Here is a 27,266-nt window from a genome sequence, read left to right on the forward strand (position 1 = left end):
GCTGAGGGGAGACCTTATTGCTCTCTACAACTACCTGAAAAGAGGTTGTAGCAAGGTGGGAGGTCATTCTCTTCTCCCTGTTAACAAGTGATAGAACAAGAGGAAATGGCCTTGAGTTGCACCACAGAGGTTTAAATTGAATATTAAGAAAAAAATTCTTTATTGAAAGGGATTTCAGGCACAGGAATCGGCTGCCCAGGGGAGTGCTAAAGTCGCCATACCTAGAGGTATTTAAAAGAAATGTAGATCTGGTGCTTAGGGACATGGTCTGGTGGTCGTAGCAGTGTCCTCAGTTAATGGTTGGAGTTGATGAACCTGAAGGTCTTTTCCAACTAAAATGATTCTATCACTGTAGAAAGAGGGGGATGTTGGTGAGGGGCAGTTGAGGTGCTGGTAGGGAGGGTCAGGACACGCTACCTGCCCTCTGGAGCTGCCTTCAGCAGGAGAGGCACCGAGGTGGGCGCTTCATGGCAGCAGGGGCTCTGCCACCATCTTCCCCTGTAGAGGTCAGGAGTTTGCCAGTCCCTCCTCAAGCTCCTTCCACTTCTCAGCTTTCTCTAAACCATAGAAAACAGGGCTGTCCTAGCCCTCTCCCCCTGCTGCCGAAGCCACGCAGGACCCACAGAACCCAGTTGTTTCCCTGGGCTGGGGGCAGTGGCTGAGGTGGTGGCGCAGCCATACCAGAATCTTCCGGAAGGCTCCGTTTGACCAGCAGCTGCAGCTGCCCTTCTGAGCAGTGTCAAGGAAACTGAGTGGATTTGGGGTGGGTTGTGCCTTGTTCTCCCTGTTTCTGGTCTGGGTAGGAATAACCCATCTCTGGGAGAGGCATTTCTTGGCCCTCTTGGCCTGTGTCCCTGCTGCCTGCGGCCTCCTCAGCCCTTGGCTCGGGTGGCAGAGAGCTGTGTACCTGCAGCAGTCTTGGCAGGAGCTGTCCCAGGGTCTTAACATGGCCAAATCCTGCCCCGTCCTCTTACTGAAATTTAGGCCATGGTTTCTCGAGTTAGTAATTAAAGGGAATTTCCTTGGTGGTTTTCCTGGTAGCTGGAGATGGTCCCCGTGTTATGATGCTGAGCAGCCCTTGGCCAGGGAGCTTGTGGTGAGAGGCTGCTCTCTGCAGAGCTTTTCTGCAGCCCTTTCCAACCCACTGTGCAATGGGCACGTTGGTCTTCACCTTTCACTACTACAGAGTATGATCGAAACTGCAGGCGGACTCAGACCCTTGGGCAGAGGATTCTGTGCAGCAGTCCCTTTGAGGTTGAGGTTCTAAGTGGACTCATCCATTGGACACTCATCCATTTATGACCACTTCATTTATGGCCACCTCCAATGCTGCAGTAAGCTGTGCTCCCTGCTTCATTTGTCCACACTCCTATGGGATCCTTCTGTCCTCTTCCCACAGGATTCCTAAGTTAGCTCAGCAACACCCCACTCTGTCCAGGACTCTCCATCTGTTTCTGATGCTGGGAATTACTGTTCCAGCTGCTCCCTGTAGACATGGGAAGATGTGGAAAGATCCTTCAGAGATCTTCAGAGCTGATCCAAGCTTGGAATAAAAACAAGGCTGAGCAGCTCTGAAGCTGAGGACAAGGGCACCAGCTAGACCTGTATAAATTGCATGGCCTCCTTCTCCTGGGAAAGTGAGAAGCAGAGCTGGTTCTGTACTGGGGTTGGCACCTAACAGTTGATATGAAAGATTTGTCCCATGCTGGACACAGGGAGCTCTGGGTTAGCATTTGTGCCATTTTGGAGGGGGTTGGTGAGAAAACACAGAATCACAGAATCACACACAGAATCACAGAATCCTAGGGGTTGGAAGGGACCTCGAAAGATCATCTAGTCCAACCCCCCCTGCCAGAGCAGGGCCACCTAGAGTACATCACATAGGAACGTGTCCAGACGGGTTTTGAATGTCTCCAGGGAAGGAGACTCCACGACCCCCCTGGGCAGCCTGTTCCAGGGCTCTGTCACCCTTACAGTAAAAAAATTTTTTCGAATATTCAACTTGAACCTCCTATGCTCCAATTTACACCCATTACCCCTTGTCCTATCACTGGTCACTACTGAGAAGAGCCTAACTCCATCTCCCTGACACTCACCCCTTACATATTTGAAAACATTGATGAGGTCACCCCTCAGTCTCCTTTTCTCCAAACTAAAGAGACCCAGCTCCCTCAGCCTTTCCTCATAAGGGAGATGTTCAGACGTCTTAATTCTTTCAAGAGTAACTGTAACTGAATAAAAATGCAAACTGATCAGCATGCCTACCTTCTACAAAGGTATCCAGGCCATTTTTCTTGCACACAGCCTCAGACAAGACAGCAGGTTCATTCAGTGTGTTTACCTTACACCAGCCAAGGAGTAAGGGTTGAAGGAGTGGAAGTCCATTTGCTTAGCTAAGTTAATACAGAAGCCGGGTGTCAGGGGTGGGATGGCTCGACTACATATTTTATGGATGGCAATTGGTGTGACTTGTAAAATGGAATGAAAGTTCTGTGGACAGAACTTGTTGGCTTGCTGAGAAGCTCAGATCAAAGGTCAGTGACACAAGATAAGTTTGCATTGAGAGGAAGCACTGGGTTTTTAAGGCCTCTCTCCCAATTAACAAATGTTCTATCCTACTAAAAACCTATTATCACATGATATGTGACCTAGTCCCACTTTCTCAATAGGTAGGAATTAGTTTTTAGAATTTTTGTTTTCAGAGGAAAAGAACTCCAGCTATCCAGTTTGATGGGCCTGAATCCTCTCTTCACCCCCAAACAGGGACTCCTCTTTGGTAACAGTTGCACCTCTGGATGTCAAATGTTTACTTAGGAATTACCAACTTGATCTGAAGTCTTTGTAGTAAGTGCATTTATTGACCACAAGTCCCAATTTGTTATATCTGTCTCTTTAATAAATTATTTCTTCACAGCTATATTAATCCATAATGTGTCTCTATATATTCAAAACTGATATTTAGCTGCTATCTTTCATTACTGGGTTTTCCATGAAACAGCTTTCTTTTGCAAAAGAGTGGTGTGGGGAGTACCCAGAGGGGTGAAACCAAGGAAGTGCTAATTCTTTGAGATTTCAGGTGAGCATAAACCACTAACCAGCTGTCTCCTTGCTCTCCATGTATTTCTTTTCAGTCCTGGTAAATCTTAATTCCTGGGGGAAGGGAGAGTAGCAACAGTACTGGGCTGTCAACTATAGTTGGGCTATAATCCCCTCCTTGGTGGCTGAGTATCTTTGATACTGAGCCATCTCTACACTAGATAGTGGCAGCTATCAGTGGGCTTGAGAGTCATCTTAGTGGCAATTCCTATAGCTAAACTTGGTCTTTTCCCACTGCAAGGACTGGCTCAGGAGTCAGTGCTCACATGCCCTGTTCAGGGCATGCACTGCACTGTCTCTAAGCCTGCTATTGTGGCTGTAGCTAGCAGCACTGGTAACATCAGAAGAATGCTTCTCTGTTATGAATTCATATGCCACCATTCTCAAATAGCACTGTCACTGGGTGTAAGCTGATCCTGTCAAAGGTCACTGTCTGACAAAACAACCTCTTGCTAGTGTTTGTTTTTTTTTTTTTTTTTAGAGTTGATGAAGTTGCTGAGCAAACTCACTAAATGGAGATTGAGCATGCCTGTTTTTTTGGAAGCTGTTGCAGCTCAATTTTAATTCTTTCAACAAATTTCCTGCTCTAACAGCATTAGTGACCATCTTCCACTCATCTTAGACTGGTGCTTATTGTGTTTAGGGAGACTGAAGCTGAACTGAAGCTTAATGATCATAGAATCATAGAATCATAGAATTGGCTGGGTTGGAAGGGACCTCAGAGATCATCGAGTCCAACCCTTGAACCACCGTTGCGGTTGCTAGACCATGGCACTGAGTGCCACATCCAGTCTTTTTTTAAATATCTCCAGGGACGGAGAATCCACCACTTCAGTGGGCAGCCCATTCCAATGACGGATCACTCTTTCCGTAAAGAAATTCTTTCTAATATCTAACCTAAACTTCCCCTGGCACAACTTAAGTCCATGCCCTCTTGTCTTGTTGAAAGTCGTTTGGTAAAAGAGCCCAACCCCCACCTGGCTACACCCTCCTTTCAGGTAGTTGTAGAGAGCGATGAGGTCTCCCCTGAGCCGCCTCTTCTTTAGGCTGAACAACCCCAGTTCTCTCAGCCTCTCCTCATAGGATCTGTGCTCGAGTCCCTTCACCAGCCTGGTTGCCCTCCTTTGGACCTGCTCCAGGACCTCGATATCCTTCCTGAACTGGGGGGCCCAGAACTGGACACAGTACTCCAGGTGTGGCCTCACGAGGGCTGAGTACAGGGGCAGAATCACTTCCTTGGACCTGCTGGCAATGCTGTTCCGGATACAGGCCAGGATGCCATTGGCTTTCTTGGCCACCTGGGCACACTGCTGGCTCATGTTCAGCTTCTTGTCGATCCAGACTCCCAGGTCCTTTTCTGCCTGGCTGCTCTCCAGCCACTCTGTCCCCAGCCTGTAGCGCTGCATGGGGTTGTTGTGGCCAAAGTGCAGGACCCGGCACTTGGCCGTGTTAAACCTCATCCCGTTGGAATCAGCCCAACTCTCCAGTCTGTCCAGGTCCCTCTGCAGAGCCCTCCTGCCTTCTAGTTGATCAACACTCCCCCCCAGCTTAGTGTCGTCTGCGAATTTGCTGATGATGGACTCAATCCCCTCATCTAAATCATCAATGAAGATGTTGAACAGAACTGGGCCCAACACTGATCCCTGGGGGACACCACTAGTGACCAGCCGCCAACTGGATGCAGCCCCGTTCAGCACCACTCTCTGGGCCCGGCCCTCCAGCCAGTTCCTAACCCAGCACAGGGTGCTCCTGTCCAAGCTGCGGGCTGACAGTTTTTTCAGGAGGATGCTGTGGGAGACGGTGTCAAAGGCTTTGCTGAAGTCTAGGTAGACCACATCCACAGCCCTCCCCTCATCCACCAGGCGGGTCACCTGATCATAAAAGGAGATCAGGTTGGTCAGGCATGACCTGCCCTTCCTAAAACCGTGCTGGCTGGGTCTGATCCCTTGCCCATCCTGCAGGTGCTGTGTGATTGCACCGAGGATGATCTGTTCCATGACCCTGCCAGGCACTGAGGTCAGGCTGACGGGCCTGTAGTTTCCTGGGTCCTCTTTCCGGCCCTTTTTGTGGATTGGCGTGACATTCGCCAACTTCCAATCATCTGGGATGTCCCCAGTGAGCCAGGACTGTTGATAGATGATAGCGAGAGGCTTGGCGAGCTCTTCTGCCAGCTCCTTCATTACCCTTGGGTGGATCCCATCTGGTCCCATAGACTTGTGGGGATCCAAGCATCGCAGTAGGTCACAGACTGTGTCCTTCAGGATTACAGGGGGGCTGTTTAGATCCATGTCACTTTCTATGAGCTCCAGAAGCCATCCGTCTTCAGGGTAACCTGTCTTTCTGCTGAAAACTGAGGTAAAGAAGGTGTTAAATACCTCAGCCTTTTCTTCATCTTTAACAACTATATTCCCACTCGTGTCTAGTATAGAATGGATATTTTCCTTGCCCCTTCTTTTGCTGCTAATGTATCTGTAGAAGGACTTTTTGTTATCCTTCACAGAGGTGGCGAGATTCCGTTCGCATTGTGCTTTTGTGTCTCTGATTTTCTTTCGACATGACTTAACAATATTCCTAAATTCCTCCTCAGTAGTTATCCCTTTTTTCCATAATTGGTAGACCCTCCTCTTAACCCTAATTTCTTTCAGAGTCTCCCAATTCAGCCAGGCCGGTCGTCTTCCCCGCCGGCTCGCTTTTCGGCATATTGGGACAGCTTGCTCCTGTGCTTTCAGAACTTGTTCCTTGAAGTACGACCAACCCTCCTGTACCCCTCTGTTTTCAAGGTCTGTTTCCCAGGGTATACTCCGAACAAGTCTTCTGAAGAGGTCAAAATCTGCCCTTCGGAAGTCCAGCGTAGAGGTCTTATTGACGACCCTCCTTGTATCCCTGAATATTGAAAACTTTATTATTTCATGGTCACTAAGTCCCAGGCGACCACCGACCAATGACCATGTCATGATGTTGACATGACTGGATGGAATTTTCCATTTGTGGCCATTACTTATCACAGAATGGTCTGGATTGGAAGTGACCTTAAAGATCATTAAGTTCTGGCCCCCCTGCATGGTCAGAGACACCTCCCACTAAACCATGGTGATCAAAGTCCCCTCTAGCCTGTTCTTGAACACTTCCAGGGATGAGGCATCCACTGCTTCTCTGGGAAACCTGTTTCACTGTCTTACACCTTCATAGTCAAGAATTTGTTCACAATGTCTAACTTAAATCTACCCTCTTCAAGTTCAAAGACATTACCCCTCATCCTGTCACTGCATGTCCTTGTAAAAAGTCATTCTCTAGCATTCCTTGTTAGCCCTTTTCAGGTACTGAAAGGCAGCTATAAAGTCTCCCTAGAGCCTTCTCTTCTCCGAGCTGAACAACCCCAATGCTCTCAGCTTGTTTTTGTAGAAGAGGTGCTCCAGCCCTCTGATCATCTCCATGGCCCTTCTCTGGACTTGCCCCATATCCTTCTTGTGTTGAGGGCTCCAGGACTGGACACAGTGCTCCAGCTGGGGTCTCACTAGAGTGGAGTAGAGGGGCAGAATCACCTCCCTTGACCTGCAGATCATGCCCTTTTGATGCAGCCCAGGATATGGTTAACTTTCTGGGCTGCAAGCGTATGTTGCCAGCTCATGTTGAGCTTTTCATCAACCATCACTGCCAAGTCCTTTTCTTCAGGGCTGTTCTCAGTCCATTCTCTGCCCAACCTGTGTTTGTTCTTGAGATTGCCCTGACCCAGGTTTAGAACCTTGCACTTGACCTTGAACTTTCTGAGGCTGGCATGATCCCTCCTCTCAAGCCTTTCAAGGTCCCTCTGGATGGCATTTCTTCCCTGCAGCGTGTTGACTGCACCACACAGTTTGATGTCATCAGCAAACTTGCTGAGGGTGCACTCAATTCCACTGTCCAGGTCACCAGCAAAGATGTTAAACAGCACTGGTCCCAGTGCTGTCCCCTGAGTAATGCATTACTTATGTACCTCATCAGTTCTCTCAGCTGCAAATGTCAGAATCTATATTTTGAATTTTTTTCTGGGTAATTTCAGCAATATGCCAACACATCAATGGCTACATTTTGTACAGTGATTTGGGAACGAACAACTATAAAAAGTGCCATGTCGTTTCTATCCACAGTCTGTTTATTTTTTGCAGAAACTTGCCAATATCCTCTGACACTTTGCTATGGCTTGCTTCTAATTCTTCATACCTTACAGAATATCTATGCAGCACTGCATTAGACCTGTATGAGTGAGCATTTTAAGTTTTCTTTCTTTTGTTGTAGGAGAAAAACTTAGTTCTAATAAACATGCTAGAGAAATTGGACATTGCAGGGTTCACTCTGGAAAGTTGAAGTTGTGATTAAGTACAAAAGATACAGTTAAGATACAGGTGCCACAAAGTGCCCCTTGTTTATAGCTGCAGTATATTACAGCTTGGTCTAATATACCTGTTGCAATTACAATACCTGTTCTCATTTCAATTCAGTTATTTGCATATGCTTGGTCTGCCATTCTTCTCTAGGGTCAGAAGGAGGAGCTCTAAAGCTGTTGAGAAAATGCTAGGTACTAATTCCCCTAAATATTAAGGGAATTATCTGGGGGATTCATCCCTGTTTGGCACAGCCCAGTGCTCCTATGTCTAAAAGACTGATTAGTCACCCACAGGATTTTGGCATTGTCAAATCTTATCTCGTCTACTTTTGTTAGTAATGTAAATCTGGAAAAAATTGAGATCTTCAGCTGTTTTCTGATGGATCACAAAAATACTTCTATCAGGCTGGTGATCAGTGATACTGTTCAAGACCCCTAACAGCTACCTGTGTATGCAGCAACATGTTGCTGGACCTTTTTCCTTTCTGGTTTTTTTGGGGGGTTTGTTTGTTTTTTGTTTTTTTTACTGAATTTGTAGCCAATTTACACATCTCCTCAAATGTTTTTCTGTTTGTATGCCCTGGAAGCTTTCAAGACCAGGTTGGATGGGGCTCTGGAGCAGCCTGGTCAAGTGGGATGTGTCCCTGCTCACACAAGGTGTTTGAAACTGGATGATCTTTGCAACTCTGACCTTTCTGTGCTTACCTGAAGGGGCATCACTGAATGCAACAGTGCTTGGTTTGTGTTCCTAAAGACAACTGGGAGTGGTGCAATGATTTCTTTCAAGACTCATCACAGCTGTGTTGCCCTGTTTCTTCATGTAATTATGTATCAACTTATTATCATAAACTTAGCTTTTTGAGTAGTTTAGTTGCATATGGTAGCTGAAGTTGTGCTAAAATTGTACTACAAAGACAAGCAATGAAAGACAAAAGAGAGAGATACAAAGACAGAACCTTCATTTAGCCTGTGAAGCCACATTTGGATGTTTATGCCATATTCTGGCCAATCTCACCTGTACCAGATTCTCCAGCTCATCCCTACTTTAATGCCTCTAGCACCAGTTTCCATCCCAAGAGCTGCAGTTCTCTCCTTTTCTTCCCCAGCAGCACCTTCCCTAAACCCAGAAGGCTATTTTTATTGCCCAGGACCACATCAATAGTAGTTGAATTGGGCATGAGAGAAGGCACAGCTATTGCTTTAAAATATTGGCTATGAAAGAGACCATCCAAAGCTGCTTGCTTTGGATACAAAATCATCTCAATCCACTCTTTCTTGTAAATTTGCATTGAAACATGTTCTGAGGGACATCAGAGATTTACATTCTCAATCAGTTTTGGTTAATAACAGAGTTAGATAGAGGTTATGTTTCTCTCAAATGTTCCTCTCTCCAGGGATGAGTGTAAAAGTTGCCTTGCATTTCTGTCAATGCTTGGTGACATGTGGGGACCAAGAAGCCAACATAACAAATGAATAAAAAGGGAGGGCAGCGGCAACGCTTTGAGAGCAGAGAATCCACCTCATCTACTAGGTGGATGCCACAAGGTTTGGGTCTTCTTCCCAGTAACTGTAGAGATGTGTACTACATGCAGGTAGGCTCACAGACAAGCACTGGTTATTTTCCTTTCAAAACTGAGTCAAATTGCTCACAAGATTGGAAGGAGGAGTTGCTCCCTCTACCTGGGGTTATGTCAGCTGAATACTGGGAATACTTATTCTACACTGTGGGAACACTCAATCACAATTCCAGTTTTCCTAGGGGTCCTCTTGTCTGGAAGTACTGTATATATAAGTATATCCATATTCAAATTTTTATTTGATTTATTTTGACTTTTCTACCTGTTTTCAACAGCCTCAGCAGTTGCCTGCTCAGCACTTCAGCTTCTCTCATCCTCACTACCAAGGAGCTGGGTTTGTTTCTTCCCTGCACTCTACGGGCAGGTAAGCTGCAGAGAGAGCAGCCCGGATGTCAGGACAAAGAGTCTGTTTAGCAGCAAGCATGAGCTTCAGCAGGTAACAGGCAGCCAAGTGATGACCCTTTCTGATCCCTTTGGGCAGGTGATCAGTGTCTGGTTATCAGGGATCATCGGGCTTCTCTTTTGCAGGTTTATTCTTGCAACGTTTTAGGCAAATCAGAATCCTTAGGCTATGGCTGCATTTCTCTGTTCTCCCTCTTCTTCCATTTTGCTCAGCAGCTGTACTTAATAGCTAGGTGATTCCTTTGTGCCTTCTTTCCTGTAGTTTTCAGCGTATTTGCAGGTCTGTTTAGCTTTATAGGTTAAATCTGCTAATTTATCCATTAAATCACAGAAGGAAAACAAAATCAAGAAAGTCCTTATATAGATCCTTCATTTGTATTCTTCTCTGCAAACAACATTTGCATTTCTGCAATATACACAGACACAGTTTTCTTGTAAAATTCTGACCCCCTGGCTAAGAGATTTGTTTATACTAAGGTTTAAGACCTTCTACAGAAGTTATAGTCTGGGAATGATACTGTTCTGATGTAATTATGTAAAAGCAATTCTAATTGCCTTCAATGTTAACTGAGAATGTAACATTTCATTCTCTGACATTGCTAGGTGCATGCCCTTATGAATTTCTACACTTTCTGTAGTGCCATTTCTTGTCACCACTTGAGCTGTCACTAAGATCTGATGATGTTCTATAACAGTAGCACTCAACAGTGTACATTTTATCCTATTAGGAATGATTTGCCAGGTTGCAGGGACTTCTGAGTATCTGCTGCGACAATTCAAAAAGTAGAGAATTGCAGGAAGTGGTGATGCTTGTTTGGCTTCATGTACAATTTATGTTGTACCATCACCCGGTCATCTACTTGTCATTCAGTGTTGATTATTTCCAGATAGCTGACTGTGGTTTTACTAACAAGGAAAATATCAGTGAAGCACATTTACAGTTATGCAGGGCAGGAAACTCCATTGCTCACAGGGTGCTCCAGTACCCCTTGGGCATCAAAAGTTGATGTGAGCACGTGCTGATCCAGGAACATCTGATTGGTGGAAGTCCTTGCACAGCAGAGTTAGAAGATCTTCTATTTATGTTCCCTTTGCATTATGTTTTATCCTTTTTGTGCTTCCAACAAGGAAAACTTCCTATCATGTAAATGGCAGCCTTTAGATGCAGTAAGATGGCTCTGTACATTTCACAGTTTTTGTTTGCATGTTTTTTTCGTTGTGTATTTCAAACACTGCATTGACTAGCTAGGCTTTTAAATTTAGCAAGCAAGGTTGTGAAAATTATATGCAGTGTTTTGCAAACTGTGTCTTGTCAGAAATATGCGTTAGCAGGCTTCTTGATCTGTTGAAGAAATTCTTGTGGTTTGTATCTAACTAGTCTTAGTCAACATTCTCAGGGGGTTTCAGCATCTGCCTGTTTCTGCATTGGAATAAGAAGGAGAAAACACACTGCAGAAGAGCAGGGGTAAAGAGGTCCACACCAGCAGAAGGACTCCAGGATTTAGGAGCAGTGTCCCTGGATACATTTTATGGCTTTCACTGGGGCTCTAGTACACACAGGGTCATCCACCTAACCCTAATGCTAATTACAGAAGCAGAAAAGTGACTGCAGGCACCACTGCTCTAATGGAAACACAGGTGCCTACACCACAGGCTGTTGAAGTTTGGTGAGATAAAGCCTGCTGTGGCTTCAAGCAAACAGAGCTGATGCAGTGATAGATTTGAGGAGAGGAGAAAAGACAAATCTGGAGAGCTGGTTCAAGGCTCCTCAGTAAAACTGAAATGTGGACTTTCTGGAGCAAGTCCAGCAAAGCTGCCACTAAGATGGGAAAGGAACTGGAGCATGTGCCATACAAAGAGAGGCTGAGAGAGCTCTGCTTATTCTTCTTGGAGAGGAGCAGCCCCAGGGACAGTCTTGTCAAAGTGTATAAGTACCTGAATGGAGATGGGTGGGATAAAGAAGAAAGCCAGGCTCTTCTCTGTGGAAGTCAATGATGGGATGAAATACAAAGGGCACAAATAGAAATATGAGAAATTAGAATGAAAAAAATAGTGGTGAAACATTGGAACAGGTTGCCCAGGGAAATGGTGGAGTCTCTGTCCTTGGACAAGGTCAAAAACAAAGAAGAACATGGTCCTGAGCAACTTGTTCTAGATGAGACTGCTTTGAGCAGGGACACTGGACAAATGATCTCCAGAGGTCCCTTCCCATCCCAGCACTTCCATGATTTTTTGTGACTAGATGAGCCTTTACCTGAGGCCTGGAGAGCTTCAGTGATGGGAGGGCTGGGAATAGCTTAAGGTGCTTTCCAAAGAGCTTCCCCATTGTTTGCATCTTATGGATCCATCTGTGGCACCGCAGTGCATGGAAGGATTTGGGGAGGGGAGAGGGGTCTGGGAAGCTAACAGAACAAAAGGCCTAAGATTTGTGGCAGGCAACTGAGTGGGAAATGCACAAAGACCAAAACTGAGTGGCTATATGGATAAAGGCCATATTTTAGCAATGTGTCAATATGTATTCACTAGGGTATGGTCAGCTGCCATCAAGCACAGGACATGTAACTCTGCCATAAAATGGGGGAATTTGGTAAAGCCATTCAATAAAGTGTCTATCATAAGAGGAGATATTCCCAAATGGATGAACATGTTAGTTGGTCAAAAGAGTCTGTGTTCAAAGGCACACTCAGGAAGGAACTTTTGGGGTGGGAGGAGGCAGCTCTATGAAACTCTTTCCTGAGTTCTCGTGGCAGCCACCCAAGCGGCAGGAGCACTGGGAATTCTCAGTCAAGGAGCAGAAAACAGGAAAACAGTTTCCTGTCACAGTATAAAACCTAGTGTGTAGTGATAATGTGATAATGGAGTTTCAACTTCCTTTTCCTTTTTTTTTTTTTTTTTTTTTGCTCGTTTATTTCTAATTAGATGCGGTTGGAAGGGACCTCAAAAGATCATCTAGTCCAACCCACCCTGGCAGAGCAGGGTCATCTACAACAGCTTGCACAGGAATGAATCCAGGTGGGTTTTGAATGTCTCCAGGGAAGGAGACTCCACAACCTCCCTGTGACAGTGCCCTGTCACCCTCACCGGGAAAAACTTCTTCCTGATATTTATATGGAACCACCTATTCTTCAGTTTATAGCCACTGCCCTCTATTCTATCGTTAGACACATGACGTCACATAGACCTTGATCTGCTTGCTTTCTCCCCGTGTTCAGTCTCCATTTTTCACCATGTCTTTTCAGAAGAAGGAAGTGCCAGACCGTAGAATTATACGTGCTCTCAGACACCTCTTGAAAATTTTGTCCAGCTGAGCAGTGACTTCTGTGTTGTCATGAAAGCAGGACAGGTGAGTAGTGTTTGCTTTCAGAGACAGCTCAAGAGCCACATTTCCAGTATTTGTTTTGTGACATAAATGGACTGGCTAAAACAGTGTCTAAAATGTCCTTCTTTGCTCTACGGAAGCAGAAATGTATTTCTAAATGAACAGAAGTACAGATGTAGCAGAAATGCCTACTCTTACTAAAAATATGCATGTAACCTTGAAGTTTGCTCACTGTTAGATGAGAGACACAGTTTCCTGCCTTGTGCACGGCAAATACACTGTGCCCTCAAGGCTGTACCTGCTTTCTCTTCTGCAGTTGATTTACAGGATTTGACTGGCAGTGGTGTGGAGGGAGGGGGAATTAGGTATGTGAAAAATAGTAGTTTTGTTGGGGGTTTTTTGCTGCCTATAACACAACACATGCTGACATTTCTCTGCAGTAGAAGAAAATGTTCTGGGAATCTAGACCTGATGCTTTGTGTAATGTCTGCCTCTCCACTGTCCCCCAAGCCTCAAAGCCTAATGGAGAGTGGTAGTTCCATGCTGTTGCATTTGGAAGCCTCACAGCATGGCTGAGAAGTCATTTTCTGGCTACATGAACAGTTTAGTATGTGTCTCCGTTGTAGTAATCATGGGTGAATGGGAAGTGGAATTGTTCCAGGTGGGTCCTCTGTCCTGATCTCTGTCTGTTTGGTTACATCTGTTTGATTAAAGCTTTTGTTCTTTCCTGAGGCTGTCTGTTCTGGAGCATAGGTATCTGGATTTGGAGACGGAACAGAGGGAGGCAGGAGAAATCTTAGAATCATTTAGGTTGGAAAGAATTTTAAGATAATTGAGTCCAACTCTGCCTTAGGCCATCACTAAGCCACACCCTAAAATGCCACATCTACATCTTTTAAATACCCCCAGGGATAGTGACTAAACCACTTACTTGGGCAAACAGTTTCTATGCTTGACCATCCTTGCAATGGCATTTAGCTTGAGACCATTTCCTCTTGTTATAAAAGTCGCAGTCCTCTCTGCAATTTCCTTGCGTGCTTTTTGTATATTGACCCTTGAAGCCCCAGTAGTAGGTCCAGGAAGTGCTGGTTTGTCTGGCTTTCACTTTAAGGGGAGGCAAGGGCAGAAATGCTGATGCTAGTGCTGCAAATGTAGCTAAAATTACTCCTCTCTTCATTGCTGGCTTGTTAACAATCTCTTCCTCTCCATCCCTCCCTTTTGCAGTAGGAAAAGAGGGAGTGAGGGTAGGGTAGGGTAGGGTAGGGTAGGGTAGGGTAGGGTAGGGTAGGGTAGGGTAGGGTAGGGTAGGGTAGGGTGGAAGGAGGATTGCATATCCTTCACCAGATGATTCCACTGGCAGAGCAGAACACGTCACAGCTAGCATGACCTTTGGATGCTGGGTTGGTGACAGCTGGGATAGGTGGCACCATGTACCAGAGAAAGCATAAGTGAGGACTTGGCAGGGGAACAGGGTTGGGAAGCAGCTTTGGAGCTCTCTTTAGGGAGTTCTTATTTATTTGCATTTTATTGCATTCAGTTTTGGTTCACACTCTACAAAAAGGATACAGACAGGCTGGAGAGGGTCCAGAGACACCACTTGGAGTCTGCTATTGTAGTTGGTTTTGGGGAAGGACAGGCTGTGTATCATGAGAAAAACTCTCATCAGGGCATCAGTGCTACACAGTGTCTATTGACAGAGCTCCAGGAATATTCATAAGGAGCATTCCTGTTTCCTTACCCTAAGTTTTTTTGCGTGGATACCTCATGTCTAGAATTACCTGAATTTCTTGAGGATGATAGATAAGATCTCTAATGCTGCTTCCAGACAAGGTTGTGCACCACCATGAAGGTTTGTTTGCCATTTGTATGTCAGATGCTATATAATCTTCCAAGTGGCAAACAAAACATACATGGACAATATACATAGACAGAACTTGAGGATCAGTCTTGTTTTGTGATACATAGAAAGGAGAGACTTGTCCTCACTTTGTGTTTGTAAGAGAGGGATGGGCAGTAGTTTCTGATGTGAGACTTGAGGCCTTGTGCAACTACAGAGAAGCCAGGAAACTCTTTCAGGTATGACCAAAAAGCATAGTTTAAGCATGCTGCCCTGAGGTAAAGGAAAGGGGTTCTGTTCTGCTGTGGCACTGTGCCAAGGCTCATGGTCTTCTGCCTTGTCTGTCAGTGTATTTTTCTTCTTTTTTGCCCTTCAGATCATGATGCCTGTCTTGGGAGAGCAGGCTGTGATGGGGACAAGACTGTCCGGGATGTCCAGCTGTCTGACAAAACTGACCACAATGCTGCTGACCCACAGAATCAGGGCTCTGTTTATCCTTACCATTTCTTTTGTGTTCCTTGCCTCTGTCATGTTCTACTTGAGAACTGGGGAGGATGCTGAGAGCTACCTCTACAGCTTGCCTACAAAAAGGAGGTGTGAACTGTTTTTACCTTTCCTTCCCCATCCTGCTGCTGATGGACCCCCTTCTTCACCAGGCAATGTGTATTTTGTGGAGACCTCGGAGCAAACTAACCCCAGTTACCTCTTCACATGCTCTGTGGAGTCAGCAGCCCGAACACACCCTGGCACAAGGGTTGTGGTGCTCATGAAAGGCTTGGCAAGTGGGAATGCCTCCTTACCCAACCACTGGGGCTTCTCCTTGCTGAGCTGCTTCCCTAATGTGGAAATCCGTCCCCTGGACTTGCTGGAGCTTTTCTCAGGGACTCCTCTGGCTAAGTGGTACTCGCAGTCTGAGCACCAGAAGGAACCTTATTTCTTACCTGTGCTGTCTGATGCCTGCAGGATTGCCATCATGTGGAAATTTGGTGGCATCTACCTGGATACAGACTTCATTGTGCTTAAGAACTTAAAGAACCTCAGCGATGCCCTTGGTATCCAGTCTCAGGATGTACTGAATGGGGCCTTTCTGTCCTTTAAACCCAAACATGAGTTCATAGAGCTTTGCATGCAGGACTTTGTGGAGAACTACAATGGCTGGATATGGGCCCATCAGGGCCCAGGGCTCTTAACTCGTGTCTTCAAGAAGTGGTGCTCCATCAGCAATATCCAGAACAACATGAACTGCAAAGGTGTAAGTGCTCTTTCCCAAGAAGCATTTTATCCCATTCAGTGGCAGGATTGGAAAAAGTTATTTGAAGCTATCAGCTCCTCAGAGCTTTATAAGCTCCTAAAGAACACCTATGCAGTGCATGTATGGAACAAACTGAGCCACGGGACAAGGCTAGAGATCACATCCCAGGCTTTGCTGGCTCAGCTGTATTCTCACTTCTGCCCTGCCACATATGCAAAGATGAAGAGAGACTCTTGAGGAGCAGTGAAGTCCTATAATGTGACCTGTGGGCCTTAGGCTGCAGAAAAATTCTCCAACCCGAAGGAACCTGAGTGCCTTTTACCTTCTACAGAGTTGGTTTCTAGCCTATGGAGCAGGAATTCTATGTGACAACTCAGTGATTGTGTACTATTGCCAGTATCTGCCTCAGATACTATATGCTTCAAATATACACCAGTCCAGTTTGGACTCCTTTGTTGTCCTTCAGTAGCCCTTGATGCTGCAGGGATGGGTGAACTTGTTCACTGAACAGTTGCTCCTCTATTGCTGCTCTCTAAATTTTCTGAAATGGCAGACCTGAAATGTCTCTTGTGTAGTTCCATCAGCTGTAGGAACCCTTGGCTTGTCCTCTGTAAAGTTTCTAAATATGTAAATAAATACTACCCAGTCTATGTGACACATTTTAGAAGACTGCAGGACAAAAGTCCCTGAGTGGTAAAGATTCTTATGGCTGATGAAATCACGGGGAATACATGAAAATTGCTATAAGAAATGGAAAATATTTTAAGTCCCTGCGTGGCGCAGTGTAAAGTTTACCTTGTTTCCCAAAGGTACTTTATTTCAAGTTATCTTGTCTCCTGTTACATTCCACAGCCATAAGCCAATTTTTCTGGTCATCTTTGGAAAAAGAAGTAGCCAAAAGCAGTCCTTTTACCTGTGTGAGTAAAGATTTTTGCTTTGCTGGAGAAATTCTCATGGTGTGTGAACATCTAACCAGCCCTTGTCACATGCTTAGAGGGTCTCAGTATCTGCCTTGGATTGCAAATCCAAGGGGGGTCTCAGTACCTGCATTGGAACAAGAAGGAAAATCAATACCTTCCTGTCACTGGAGTATTGAACACACTGTGGAAGATGAGGGGCAGACAGGTCCATAGCAGCAGAAGAACCAGCTCCACTCACTGGCTCCAGCATCTAGGACCAGTGCTCCTGGAGACATCTTTTGGCTTTCACTAGGAATCTCGTAAATGGATTATACGATGGAAACACAGGTGGCTACATCACAGACTGTCAAAGTTCTTCTTTAACTTCTAGGTGAGAACTGTGGCTTCTAGGAAACCTGGGCAGAGATGATGCAACCTGCTCTTGATCTCATGACCATTCTCACATCTGAATGGGCTCCCTGTGTATCTAGGGCACTGTCATTGTAAAAGTGCATTTGAAATCAACCTCCTAATAAATCAGGACATCAGAATATAATTTGCTAAATCGAAGTTCCTGAAAGGCAAAATGTAAGCAGTGTGGGGTTATTGCTCTTCCAGATGTGCAATAGCTAACAAATCTGAGAAACGTGTATCAATTTTAATATGTCCTTTTCAAAAATTCCATTATCTGCTGAGAAGTACAGTGCTATCATGCACTCTGGAAGGCTGATAAAAGTTTGAGCCAATCTTTAATAAGAGCAGCAGTTACATTTCAAGGTTTATCAGACACCCAAGTCATGGCATACTAATGATTAAATGCTCAATTGCAGACTAAAAGTGAGTCAGTCATCCATTTTTACTCAAAATGGGTTGTGCAAAACAACACATCAACTTACTCTGCTATCTGGTCATGTTGCTCTGTTTCCCCCCCTTTCCCCACACCTCCAAAAAGAAAAAAACCAACAACAAAAAAGAAATCACTGTAACATAACTAATCTTCACTACTGGTGCCGAGGAGTACAGGATATGCTGTTCCAATGTGGTGCCCATGGCGGAAAACAACCATCTGTAGCTCATATTCTTCTATCTTCACTCTTTCACGTGTGACTTTTTCTTCAGCCAGGAGGAAAATCACAGTGTAAATGGCAAATTCGAACTCTGGGCTGACACCAATAAATGTGCTTCCAATTGGCTTGACCAAGCCCTTCCAGCTGAACTGGATGCTCAAAACTTGGTCATCCTTATCAGGCTGAAAGCATAAACAAAGCAACTCAATCATTTCCAACACAGCTGTGATCAGACAAATACAATTTCTGACTCCAGATTTTTGAAGGCATTGCAAGATGCAGTCATCCTTGCTGTGCCAGGGTGCTACAGCCAGGGCACAGCTTTTTCCCTGTCCTCTGGAGCATATATTATCTTTCATGTCAACTAAGCTTCACAGTTGTGATTCCATAAACACCAGCACTACTTTTTAAAATAATTTTTGCAAAAAAAGAAGCTGGGCTTGAGGGCATGCTAGTATTTTTCTATTTATATACACCTGGGCAAACTAGGTTTCAAAGCAGCTGAGCCTAAGATTGCATCATCGTGCCTTGATTCATTAATGTATCTTTTATCTCTGGATCCACTTGTTTGATTTGCAAAGGCACCCTGCTTGTTCTTACCCTGGTTTTGTTCTTCCGAGTGATGTATCCCTTGTAGTCAATTTGGTCGTGCTTTTCCTGAAGGTAAAACTGCACCCAGTTGTGCAAACCTAATATCTGTTTACCACGCCTTGTTTCTCCCACAAAAACATGTTCAAACCCACAAGAATCAGGTCTGTAATGAAACAGAGAATAATATAATGGTCTTTTTTGTGTTTAAATAGTTCAAATTGGAAGAGGTAAAAGGCAAGAAGATGCACAAGCTTGCTTAGGTTGATTTGTGAGTAGTTTTAAGATTTGTCTTGATTTGTTGTGTTTTCTTTTTTAATTTGCACAAAACTTGCAATGAAATCTAGCCAATAAGTCTAAATTTGATGATGAAGGTTGCTAGTAAATGCCACGGGTGCATCAGTGCTGTTTTTGCAGATTTTAGCAAGGCTGCTGACACTGTCTCCTATAAAGAACCTCTTAGACAAACCAATGAAGAACAAATCAGACAAGTGGATGAATGTGTGTGGTTGAAGGGCTGAGATTAAGGGACACCAATGTTATATCCCAAGGGTCAATACAGTCTGTATCTGATCAGTAAGTCTTAAAACACAATCTTTGTTTGGGAGCTCAGATGAAAACCAGGTTTAGACCATGTTCTAAGGCTGTCTTCCAGGTCTGTGTGTAACAGATGGCACTCGAGCTTATATTTACCTAAGTCAGAGTACTGCAGAGATCATCAGGGGCCATAGCCATCTAACATACCTGTCTCCTTCCTTCCTGGCATAGAGCTGGAACCAGATGTCATAGAGCTGATTTTTGAAATCGGCAAGGTTTGGCTTGGCTAGGTTTTTCTTAAGCAGATATTCATGAGCTAGCTGAAGGATAGAAAACCAAGATAGATACCCAGGTTACTTTTCAATTCAGTGTTTTCAGTGACTGAAAAAGATCTCTGTTACTCACTTTCATGACTTCTGTCTCTAAGATAGCATCAATAAAACAATTGTTTTCAGCTATTTCTTCTGGAGTCACTACTTCTTCTACACCGGTTGATGCCTCATAGTTGTCCAATAAGGAAATGAAGGCTGCAGAAAAAGAGAAACTTTCACCATGCTCATCCCTGATGAACAGACCATACCTGTGATTACAGGCTGCAATCATAAAAAGATGCTACAATATGCCTTGACAGCCCCTAGAGAAGAACATACATTTATATGTCATATTTAATTTTCAGATACACTATTGGGTGTAGATCTAGGGGTGACTCAAGGTCAGACTAAACTGTACTTCTTTTTGAGATGAACAGTTTTCTATTGAGCTTCATTTTGGAGCCATGTGCTGAAGCGAAAATGATCTTCCACCAAAAGAAATCATATTTTGTCCACCAAAATTACACACAAAGGCTTACAAACAAGCCATGCTGGCAGAAACCTTTATGTGCATTACTTCAGTAGAGGAATAATACAGCATAAACCTAGATGAGATGGCTTGAGCATGCGGCCACTGAGTGGATGGGCTCATTTTCTCTTTTGCAACCCTTTGACCATCTGCTCCCTATCATCACTTCATCTCTTCATGCTCTTGACACACAGTGGATGCTGGGGGATGATTCAGCACAAAAAGGTGACAGAAAAATATTTGAAGTTAAAAACCTCAGTAATTTCCTGCCAGGTTAGTGAGCTGAATGGACTCAGCATAGCGTTCAGTGAGTACTAGAGCTGCCCTAATATGACACAGGATTGTGTGGCTCAGAGAGGAGTGCTCCCCATTATGCCAACTATTCAACCAGCAAAATGAAACTCTTTTCTGGGGAAAAGACTCATCAGAGAAGGAAACATACTTTCAAAGTATAGCCCTCAACAGAAATGCAAGAAGTAGGTGTGGACCTAGTGCTATCTGAAAGGGCTAAAAGCTGTAAGCAAAGGAGAAAAGATGAATTTGGTGTCTTTTTCAATGCACTGAATAACATCAAAGCAATGACAAGAGTCTTGCTCATTTCACCTTGCAGTGGAAGAACCACATAGAAATTCAGATTTTGGCTAAGAAACAAAAGGGTGTTCTTTCTGAGGCTGGGGGTGCAGGTAACCTCCATGCAAATGCTATAGAAACTACCTTCAAATGACATGTGGCCTGATGATCTTTACCACCATGCAAATTATATATGATGTTAAATTTCAGGCAAACACATAAAAAACAACACAGACATCTCATGTCATTTCCACCATTAACAAAAGAACTGGTCTCACTTGCAAAAGTTTTTATGCTCTTCAGGTGTTCTTCATTCACACTGTGGAAGAGATGTCTGGCTGCTCTGTCTTGGACAGCACTGTCACCTGGATGCACAGCATTTGCTTTTCCCTAGGCAAAACAGTAGAGCAAAACAATGAAAAAAGTCTTCTTAGGGGAGACAATGCCTGGTTTTGTAATATTCAAAACAAAACCCATGATCCTATCAGGATTCTTTGTTGGGAATGGTCTTCCTATGAAACAGGAGAAGACATTACAGAAAAGCTGCCAACAAAAAGAAGAGAGGCATCATCTCTTAAACTGGAGGAGCCTGAAATTTTGCAGCCATCATTTTCAAAGGTGGTGGTGATAGCTCAGTTCTGACCAGTAACCAGCTGTGCTACTATGCTATATCCATCACAAATGATAATGAGAAGTATTGTAGAGCCAAGACTCCCTCCCACTAAAACTAAACAAAAAGGAGATTTGTGCACTTTCTCTGTTCATTTGCAACCCACAGACCTACTGCATATAGATCATGAGACTGTGCAGTGCAGCAAGGGGTTGTTTCACTCCTGACTCCCTGCTTCCCAGTCTAGCCAGTCTAATTCTTCGTGGTAATGCTTAAGCAATCCAACTCCTCTGTAGGCTCCCTCAGGCTCAGCCTTTGCTTTCTCTTTCTGACTTCATGACTGCAAGCACAAGTGATTGCTCCAGTGCCAGAGAGATGCTGAAATAGTTCTGTGCACTCCACTGGCTTTGGACTGGTGCCTCCTGTGCTCTGAAGTTTTCAAAGACTTCTGGTTGATACTGTTTTAAGGACACTTTAATCAATGTTACCAATAAGCACATCCAAAATGGAAAGGAGGCTTTTCTTAGAATTTTCAGGTTTATGTTCCAAAAAGGACACTCTCAAGGAACAAAAATATGAGAAGCAGTTTTTTAATGTGTGCAAGGGGTAGCTAGAGCCTTGTTCTGAGAAATGAAGAAAACAGATGGGAGAAGTTTTCCCCACACACATTTTGGCCTGAGGTAGGTACCTTTTTCCAAGTTTATCAGCAACAAATATATATCTTATAATATGAAGCAACATTGAAGTGAAGTGTTTGAGCACTTGAGTGAGTACAGACCTGGATATTGAATAATCAGGGACCTGCTGCAATTTTTGGGCAAAACACATGGTCATATTCGCACTATACGGAGCTGGCAAAGAATGAAATGGCTGCTAGTCAAACGTGAGGCCCACTCCTCCCTCACAGTCCTCTTTGTGCTACTCCACATTCTCCAGGGGACACATAGGAATTGCTCCAATTCCTCCCTAATTTTCCCAAGAATAACTTGTGACCTATCTCTACTTCTCCCTCACTGCAAGTCACTCAGAGCATATATATAAGCAATCATACATACATAAAAACATCTAGGGTGGAAGGGACATCATGACATCTCTAGTCCTGCTCAAAATATGCTCAACACTGAATTCAGACCATATTGCTGACATTGGGTCTTGAAAAAACCCTCCAGAGCTTGAGATTTCAAAGCCTTTCTGGGCATCCTGTTCTGGTTGCATTTTTCCTTGTTAAATTTCATGATGTTCCTTCCTTAGCCTGTTCCTCCAGCCTGTCTAGGTCCAGCTAATGAGGAGCCCTGAACTTGCATGCACCAACTTCATCACATCAGTTTATTGTCATATGCAAAATTGAAAAGGTTGCACTCCATCTCCTCCCCAGGCCACTGCTAAAGATACTAAATGTTATAGGACCAATACTAAATATTAGAGGACCCAAGACAGACACCAGAGACACTCCACTTATAACAAATCTTCAGGTAGTGTGGACCATTAATGTGCTCTCTGTGTTCCCATTAATGTGTTCCCTTTCATAAGTGATTTATCATCATTAAGAAGTTCTGCCTATGCCACAGGAGGAAATGACAAAGCACTCTGAGCAAAAAGCAGTACTATACTACCCTTAATCCTCAGGTGACTTAGCAACTGGTTACCTGCAAATCAATGGTGTAGTCTTTCCCAGGTGTAAGGCGGTTGATGTCCATATCCCACATCTTATTGAAAAGTTCAGAAAGTTCACGATTAAAGGCCTTCCTGTCAAGAAATGTGGAGAATTACATGTTGAAAAAGACATATGGTGTTATTTCTGCAAATAACTTCTGGACTCTTCTAATGTCTCTCTGTGTCCTGAATACTAGCTTGTCATCAGGAGAGCTTCCTCTTCTCTGCACACCTTCCTGTCAATGCTTCTCTAAAAACCAGAGAGTTTATGGTTCATGTTCATATCTAAAGGATGCAGGTAACCTGTAAGGAAACTTGAGCCTTCTCTAGGGTTATTTTAGAGTATCTTTTAACAAATTTATTGTAAATAAGCCTTCCTGTGGCTTTCAATGCACTAAAATAGAAATGAAGACTGTGTAGTTTCTTTTAGGAAGACTCCATACACAAACCAGAGGAGGTTGTTATCAGCATGCAGCAACACTATACAACAAAACAGGAAGCAAAGAATTCTCTCTATGATGGTTTTCTAACAGCAATTTATATACAACCTTTTCCTGAAGGAGGGGCAGATCTCCTCACTAGAGATGCTTTCTTTCATTCATGGTTATCTAGCAAAAAGTTAGCATGATGAAGAATGACTAACACTCTGAACAAAAGGTCTGCACACAATGCAGTTCTCTCATACACCAATCTCTGACACATCTACAAACCTGCCCAGGCTTGTCCTTTCTGCATTTAATGGATTTTTTTCCCTGCACAATAGTGAATAGTTTTCAAACATCTATTCATCCATCCATCTATCAACAAGATTTAGGAAGGGTTGTTATTATGATGAAACCACTCCACTTTCAAGGTCATTATGGGCACACTAACACGTAAGATCAAGACAAAGACCAGAGCTGAGAAGAAAGAGAAGTGGATTAGTCTTTAAATGACTGACAGTTGAATTAATCTGTTACCAACCAGCACACGCATCGAAGCCCAGAGAATAGTTGCTTGATAATTTTTAATTTTTCACCAATTTCTGTTGAGAATAGAAATCATAGCAGAAAGGAAGGCATTAATCAAATGGTGGTAGATTAGTCTAGAAGTGGTACAGCAAGATTTTGTATGCCTTCTCCTGTCCTGGACAGGTATTTCATGCCTGGCTCAGAAACTGCTGGGATAAGCTCCATATTGAAGGAAACGGAGTAGCCAACTGTGTCTGGAGAACTGGGACTCTTTTCCATGTTACTGAACAATTCTCCAGAATTCTCTGTGTAACTGTGGGATGGAATTTATACAGTCTAAGATTAAAATCCTGAAAAGCATAAGCCATCTGTGCTTAACTCCTTGAAAGCTTGGTGACCAGAGGAATTCCGAGTTAAGAGCCAAAAGCAGCCAGTTTACATTACACCAGAGGACAAGCTGTAGCATCTGAGGGCATAAAGAACACATACGATATTCATATTATACTCAGCATTATTTAGAGTAGGAATAGCAACCTCTTACAGAGGGACAGGGCAGACAACCAAACTGCTTTGGCTGCTTCACTGCAGTCTGCCTGCAGCTGGGGCCTGAGCCATCACCTCCCAGCTGCACTACAGTTCCTTTCCACTCGGGCTCTGTGATACTCTGAGATTATGATCTTTATTTATTTTTTCTTGGAACAAGTACTTCCATGGGTATCACAGTGGAGCAGAAGCAGGCTGTCAGAGTGGCTGTATTTAGTGCTTTCCCAAATCCCAAGCTCTGCTTACACAGCAGAGGTGTGGCTTGTACAGCCCAGCTGAAGCACCAGCTCAGCTTCCCCTGGCCTTAGCCTCATGGAGTATCACAGAAACCACAAACAGCAGCACTTGTATTTCTTTGCAGCTGTACTTCTGTGCTCTTTTGAGAGTCTTAAAGAAGATCAGTTCCTTCTCAAAAGAGGTTATGAATCAACATTAATCAAAGTCCCACCAGCTCTGCTGAAGTCCCAAGAACAGGGTTAGAAAATTTACAGAACAGTACTGGAGATGGTTTTTGAAACACCAAGCACCTACAGTCAACAACATTCATATTCTCTTGGACTGACCTCGTTTTATTGGACCACTTTTCTCCTGGGTTGTGGACTGTCCTACTGTCTACTCCTCTGCATCAGTTTATCCCATCTGTTTTGAGTACTGCCATATTGTGTTAAATACAGTTTGTACTTAGGAAGTAAAAGTGGCAAATAGAAGTCTTCTGTCTGCTGAATATCCAAATTATGTGAAATTTTAGAGAGGATAAGGGTAATTTTAAAAAATATTTTGTTCCATATATATAGTATTTTATATACATATGTTTTAGTATGTATGTCTTTTGGTAAAAGTCACCTGTAGAGGAAATACCTTCAATCTCTTCAGTACCTACTGCTTGTTCATGGTGTGCTTTTGGCAGATTTGTGCTGTGTTTATAAAGGACAGTAGGCCTCTGTTTGATCTTTCTTTTCCTAGAAATGTTATGAAATATCACATGAGCTCACAGAGGCAAGGTCAAGATTCCTTCTCAGGAGAGGGTTACAGCAAGAGCATGCCTACCAAATTCAATCCTCGTATTTATTTAATAAATATACTTCTACTAATGTATTTCTGCATTCATAAAATGTTTCCCAAAACTCTAAAGTAACTTAATTTTATAAAATAAAAACCCTTTATCTCCTTTTTCTCTGCTGGATGCTATCACAATATCATCATGGACTTTTACTCTCCTTTTATTGTCCCTTTAGTTTCCAAACAGAGCAAAGCACCTGTACAGATTGTAACTGAAGACTTGAAAAAAAAAGAAAAATATATCCCTGGCAAAACAAGGAACTTGTTTAGCAACTTTTATCATCATCTTGTAAAAAATGCTTTCTGAACAGTATTTATAAGGTCCATAAACTTAGCTTTACACATATGCAGTGAGACAACTTCAAAGCGAAGAAGCCCAACACGTTCATGCAAATCCATGACATGGAGCATTCAGGTAAAGTTTTCCTGAAAAAGAGCATTGTTGTGTACTTACTCTGTTTTTTGATGACATTGCATGAATGATTCACAACAGAGATTTTTATCATTTCCCATGGTGAAATCTCTCCAGTGTTAGATTTGTGCTTTCACATAGAATAAATTATTTCTGTGCAAGAAGTCTGGCCAATTGGATTTTGTCCAACTGGACTCTTCCTTGGATGTGCTTATGTGTGCAAAGCACCACCCCAATAACACAAATGCTTAATCTGCACTTGCAAAAGCTGAAAAAACTTTTGTGGGAGGCTTTTTGCAATAGTAACTCTAATGCAACAGCAGTGCAGTTAGAGCAAAAGAATCTCCATTTTATCATAGCTTTCACACAAAACATTCATATGGTGTGCCTGCCTTTCCAAATTAGTTTCATGTCTGAAACCTTCATTCTACCCAAAACAGCACCCTGGAAGAAGTCTTTTATTGCTATAAATCATAAATTATGTAAGATATGAAGAAAATAGAGAGGGCAGTGATGAATCATGAGCAAGTAGCATTGTCAAAGCAAGAAAAACATGTATTGCAAATGGGTGAGAAGTAGACTAATGAAGAAGGTTTGATTGTAATCTTCTCCACAGTTAATTTACCTTTGGAGATCCTTTGAACAGCATCACATTTTTAAAAAGCCTTTAATCTTGTCATCGAGAAGAAAAGCATTTGGAAAGCCTGATGAGCAGCCATTTACAAGGAGTTTCCAATAATTTTTTAAAAATGGTTCAAATGTTGTGGAATACATGCCTCAGCTTGTGTGGTTAAAAGAAGATATAAACGATTATTTTGATTTTCCTCTTATGCCAATGTGTATGTCCTTCACCTGAGTGCAGTGATGTTTTTCTTAGTTTAAAGTTAGTATTTGAAATACCAAAGGATAAAGAAGACAGGTTGGTAGGGGGTAAGGAAAATGCATTGTCATGGGACAAGCATAAGAGTGGTAAACACACTGTCAATGTCCTGGGCAGGAAGGTGGTTATAACATTGGTTATGTTGGGATAACTAATTCTACATTATCAGCTACATTACAGGAAAAACTGATCTTACCATTACCTTATTTTAGCTAAACCAGCTTCTGATCTAGTTATCTCACCAACTTTTTACACTCAGATGAGTTAGGAAACCAGAATAGAAAGTGGAAGCAGAGCTATTGCAGTGCTGCATTTCACAGAACTCCCTTCTACATGTCTCCCAGATGAATATATCCCATCCCCACCACATCAAAGAAAATACTTTGATTTTCCTCTTACCTATTAGCCATGCCAGGAAGAAGTTTTTCTCTTAGCAAATACACTGAGCAGGGAAAATGCAACCTGGAGCTCAGAAATCCTTCTGGCAGTCCAAGGAATGGTGCTGTTTCCCTCCACTTGCCTGTTGAGGACTGTCACTCAGACTGACAGGCAGCACAGGGAGGCAAGGGAGAAAGCGAGGGAGGAGGTGCCAAACCCCACAAGAAGCCGTGGGGGGTCAAGACAGCATCACGTCTCGCACTTCTTTCAGCACAGGCGTGCTCAGACCAGGAAGTTGAAGCCACCTCCACCAGGATCCTGCATCTTATCACTGGAGTCAAACAGCATGGAAGGGAACACAAGTAAGGCAACTTCCGCTTTCTCCCACCTGGGTTCTATATACAGGTATTATTTGACAATAAATGAGAAGATGA

General features: G+C 43.5%; 3 protein-coding genes across 4 annotated transcripts in view; 2 read left to right on the forward strand and 1 right to left on the reverse strand.

The window, feature by feature from the left end:
* The first annotated feature begins 12,702 nt into the window (after positions 1 to 12,702).
* LOC103525288 (lactosylceramide 4-alpha-galactosyltransferase) lies at positions 12,703 to 16,954 on the forward strand. The gene is made up of 2 exons (XM_008490238.2): positions 12,703 to 12,781; positions 14,971 to 16,954. The coding sequence occupies exons 1-2, from the start codon at positions 12,767 to 12,769 to the stop codon at positions 16,081 to 16,083; spliced, it is 1,128 nt and encodes a 375-aa protein (XP_008488460.2). The 5' UTR covers positions 12,703 to 12,766; the 3' UTR covers positions 16,084 to 16,954.
* The window catches only part of LOC103525286 (NADH-cytochrome b5 reductase 3), a 39,321-nt gene continuing 24,765 nt past the window's right edge, over positions 12,711 to 27,266 (forward strand). The window contains exon 1 of the mRNA XM_030444834.1: positions 12,711 to 12,781. Within this exon, the coding sequence (XP_030300694.1) occupies positions 12,767 to 12,781 (15 nt within the window). The 5' untranslated portion in view covers positions 12,711 to 12,766. The remainder of the gene's footprint in view (positions 12,782 to 27,266) is intronic.
* LOC103525317 (poly(U)-specific endoribonuclease) lies at positions 17,705 to 27,102 on the reverse strand. 2 transcript variants are annotated; one of them, XM_030446604.1, is made up of 7 exons: positions 26,854 to 27,102; positions 22,604 to 22,699; positions 20,626 to 20,737; positions 19,343 to 19,464; positions 19,145 to 19,257; positions 18,413 to 18,566; positions 17,705 to 17,994 (listed from the first exon to the last, which is right to left on the reverse strand). In XM_030446604.1, the coding sequence occupies exons 2-7, from the start codon at positions 22,661 to 22,663 to the stop codon at positions 17,737 to 17,739; spliced, it is 819 nt and encodes a 272-aa protein (XP_030302464.1). In that variant the 5' UTR covers positions 22,664 to 22,699; positions 26,854 to 27,102; the 3' UTR covers positions 17,705 to 17,736. The 2 variants fall into 2 exon arrangements, with proteins under 2 accessions (XP_030302464.1, XP_030301754.1); XM_030445894.1 differs by having other exon boundaries at positions 17,717 to 17,994; positions 22,604 to 22,703; positions 26,854 to 27,101.

This window comes from Calypte anna, chromosome 1 (assembly GCF_003957555.1).
Source record: "Calypte anna isolate BGI_N300 chromosome 1, bCalAnn1_v1.p, whole genome shotgun sequence".
Classification (NCBI taxonomy): Eukaryota; Metazoa; Chordata; class Aves; order Apodiformes; family Trochilidae; genus Calypte; species Calypte anna.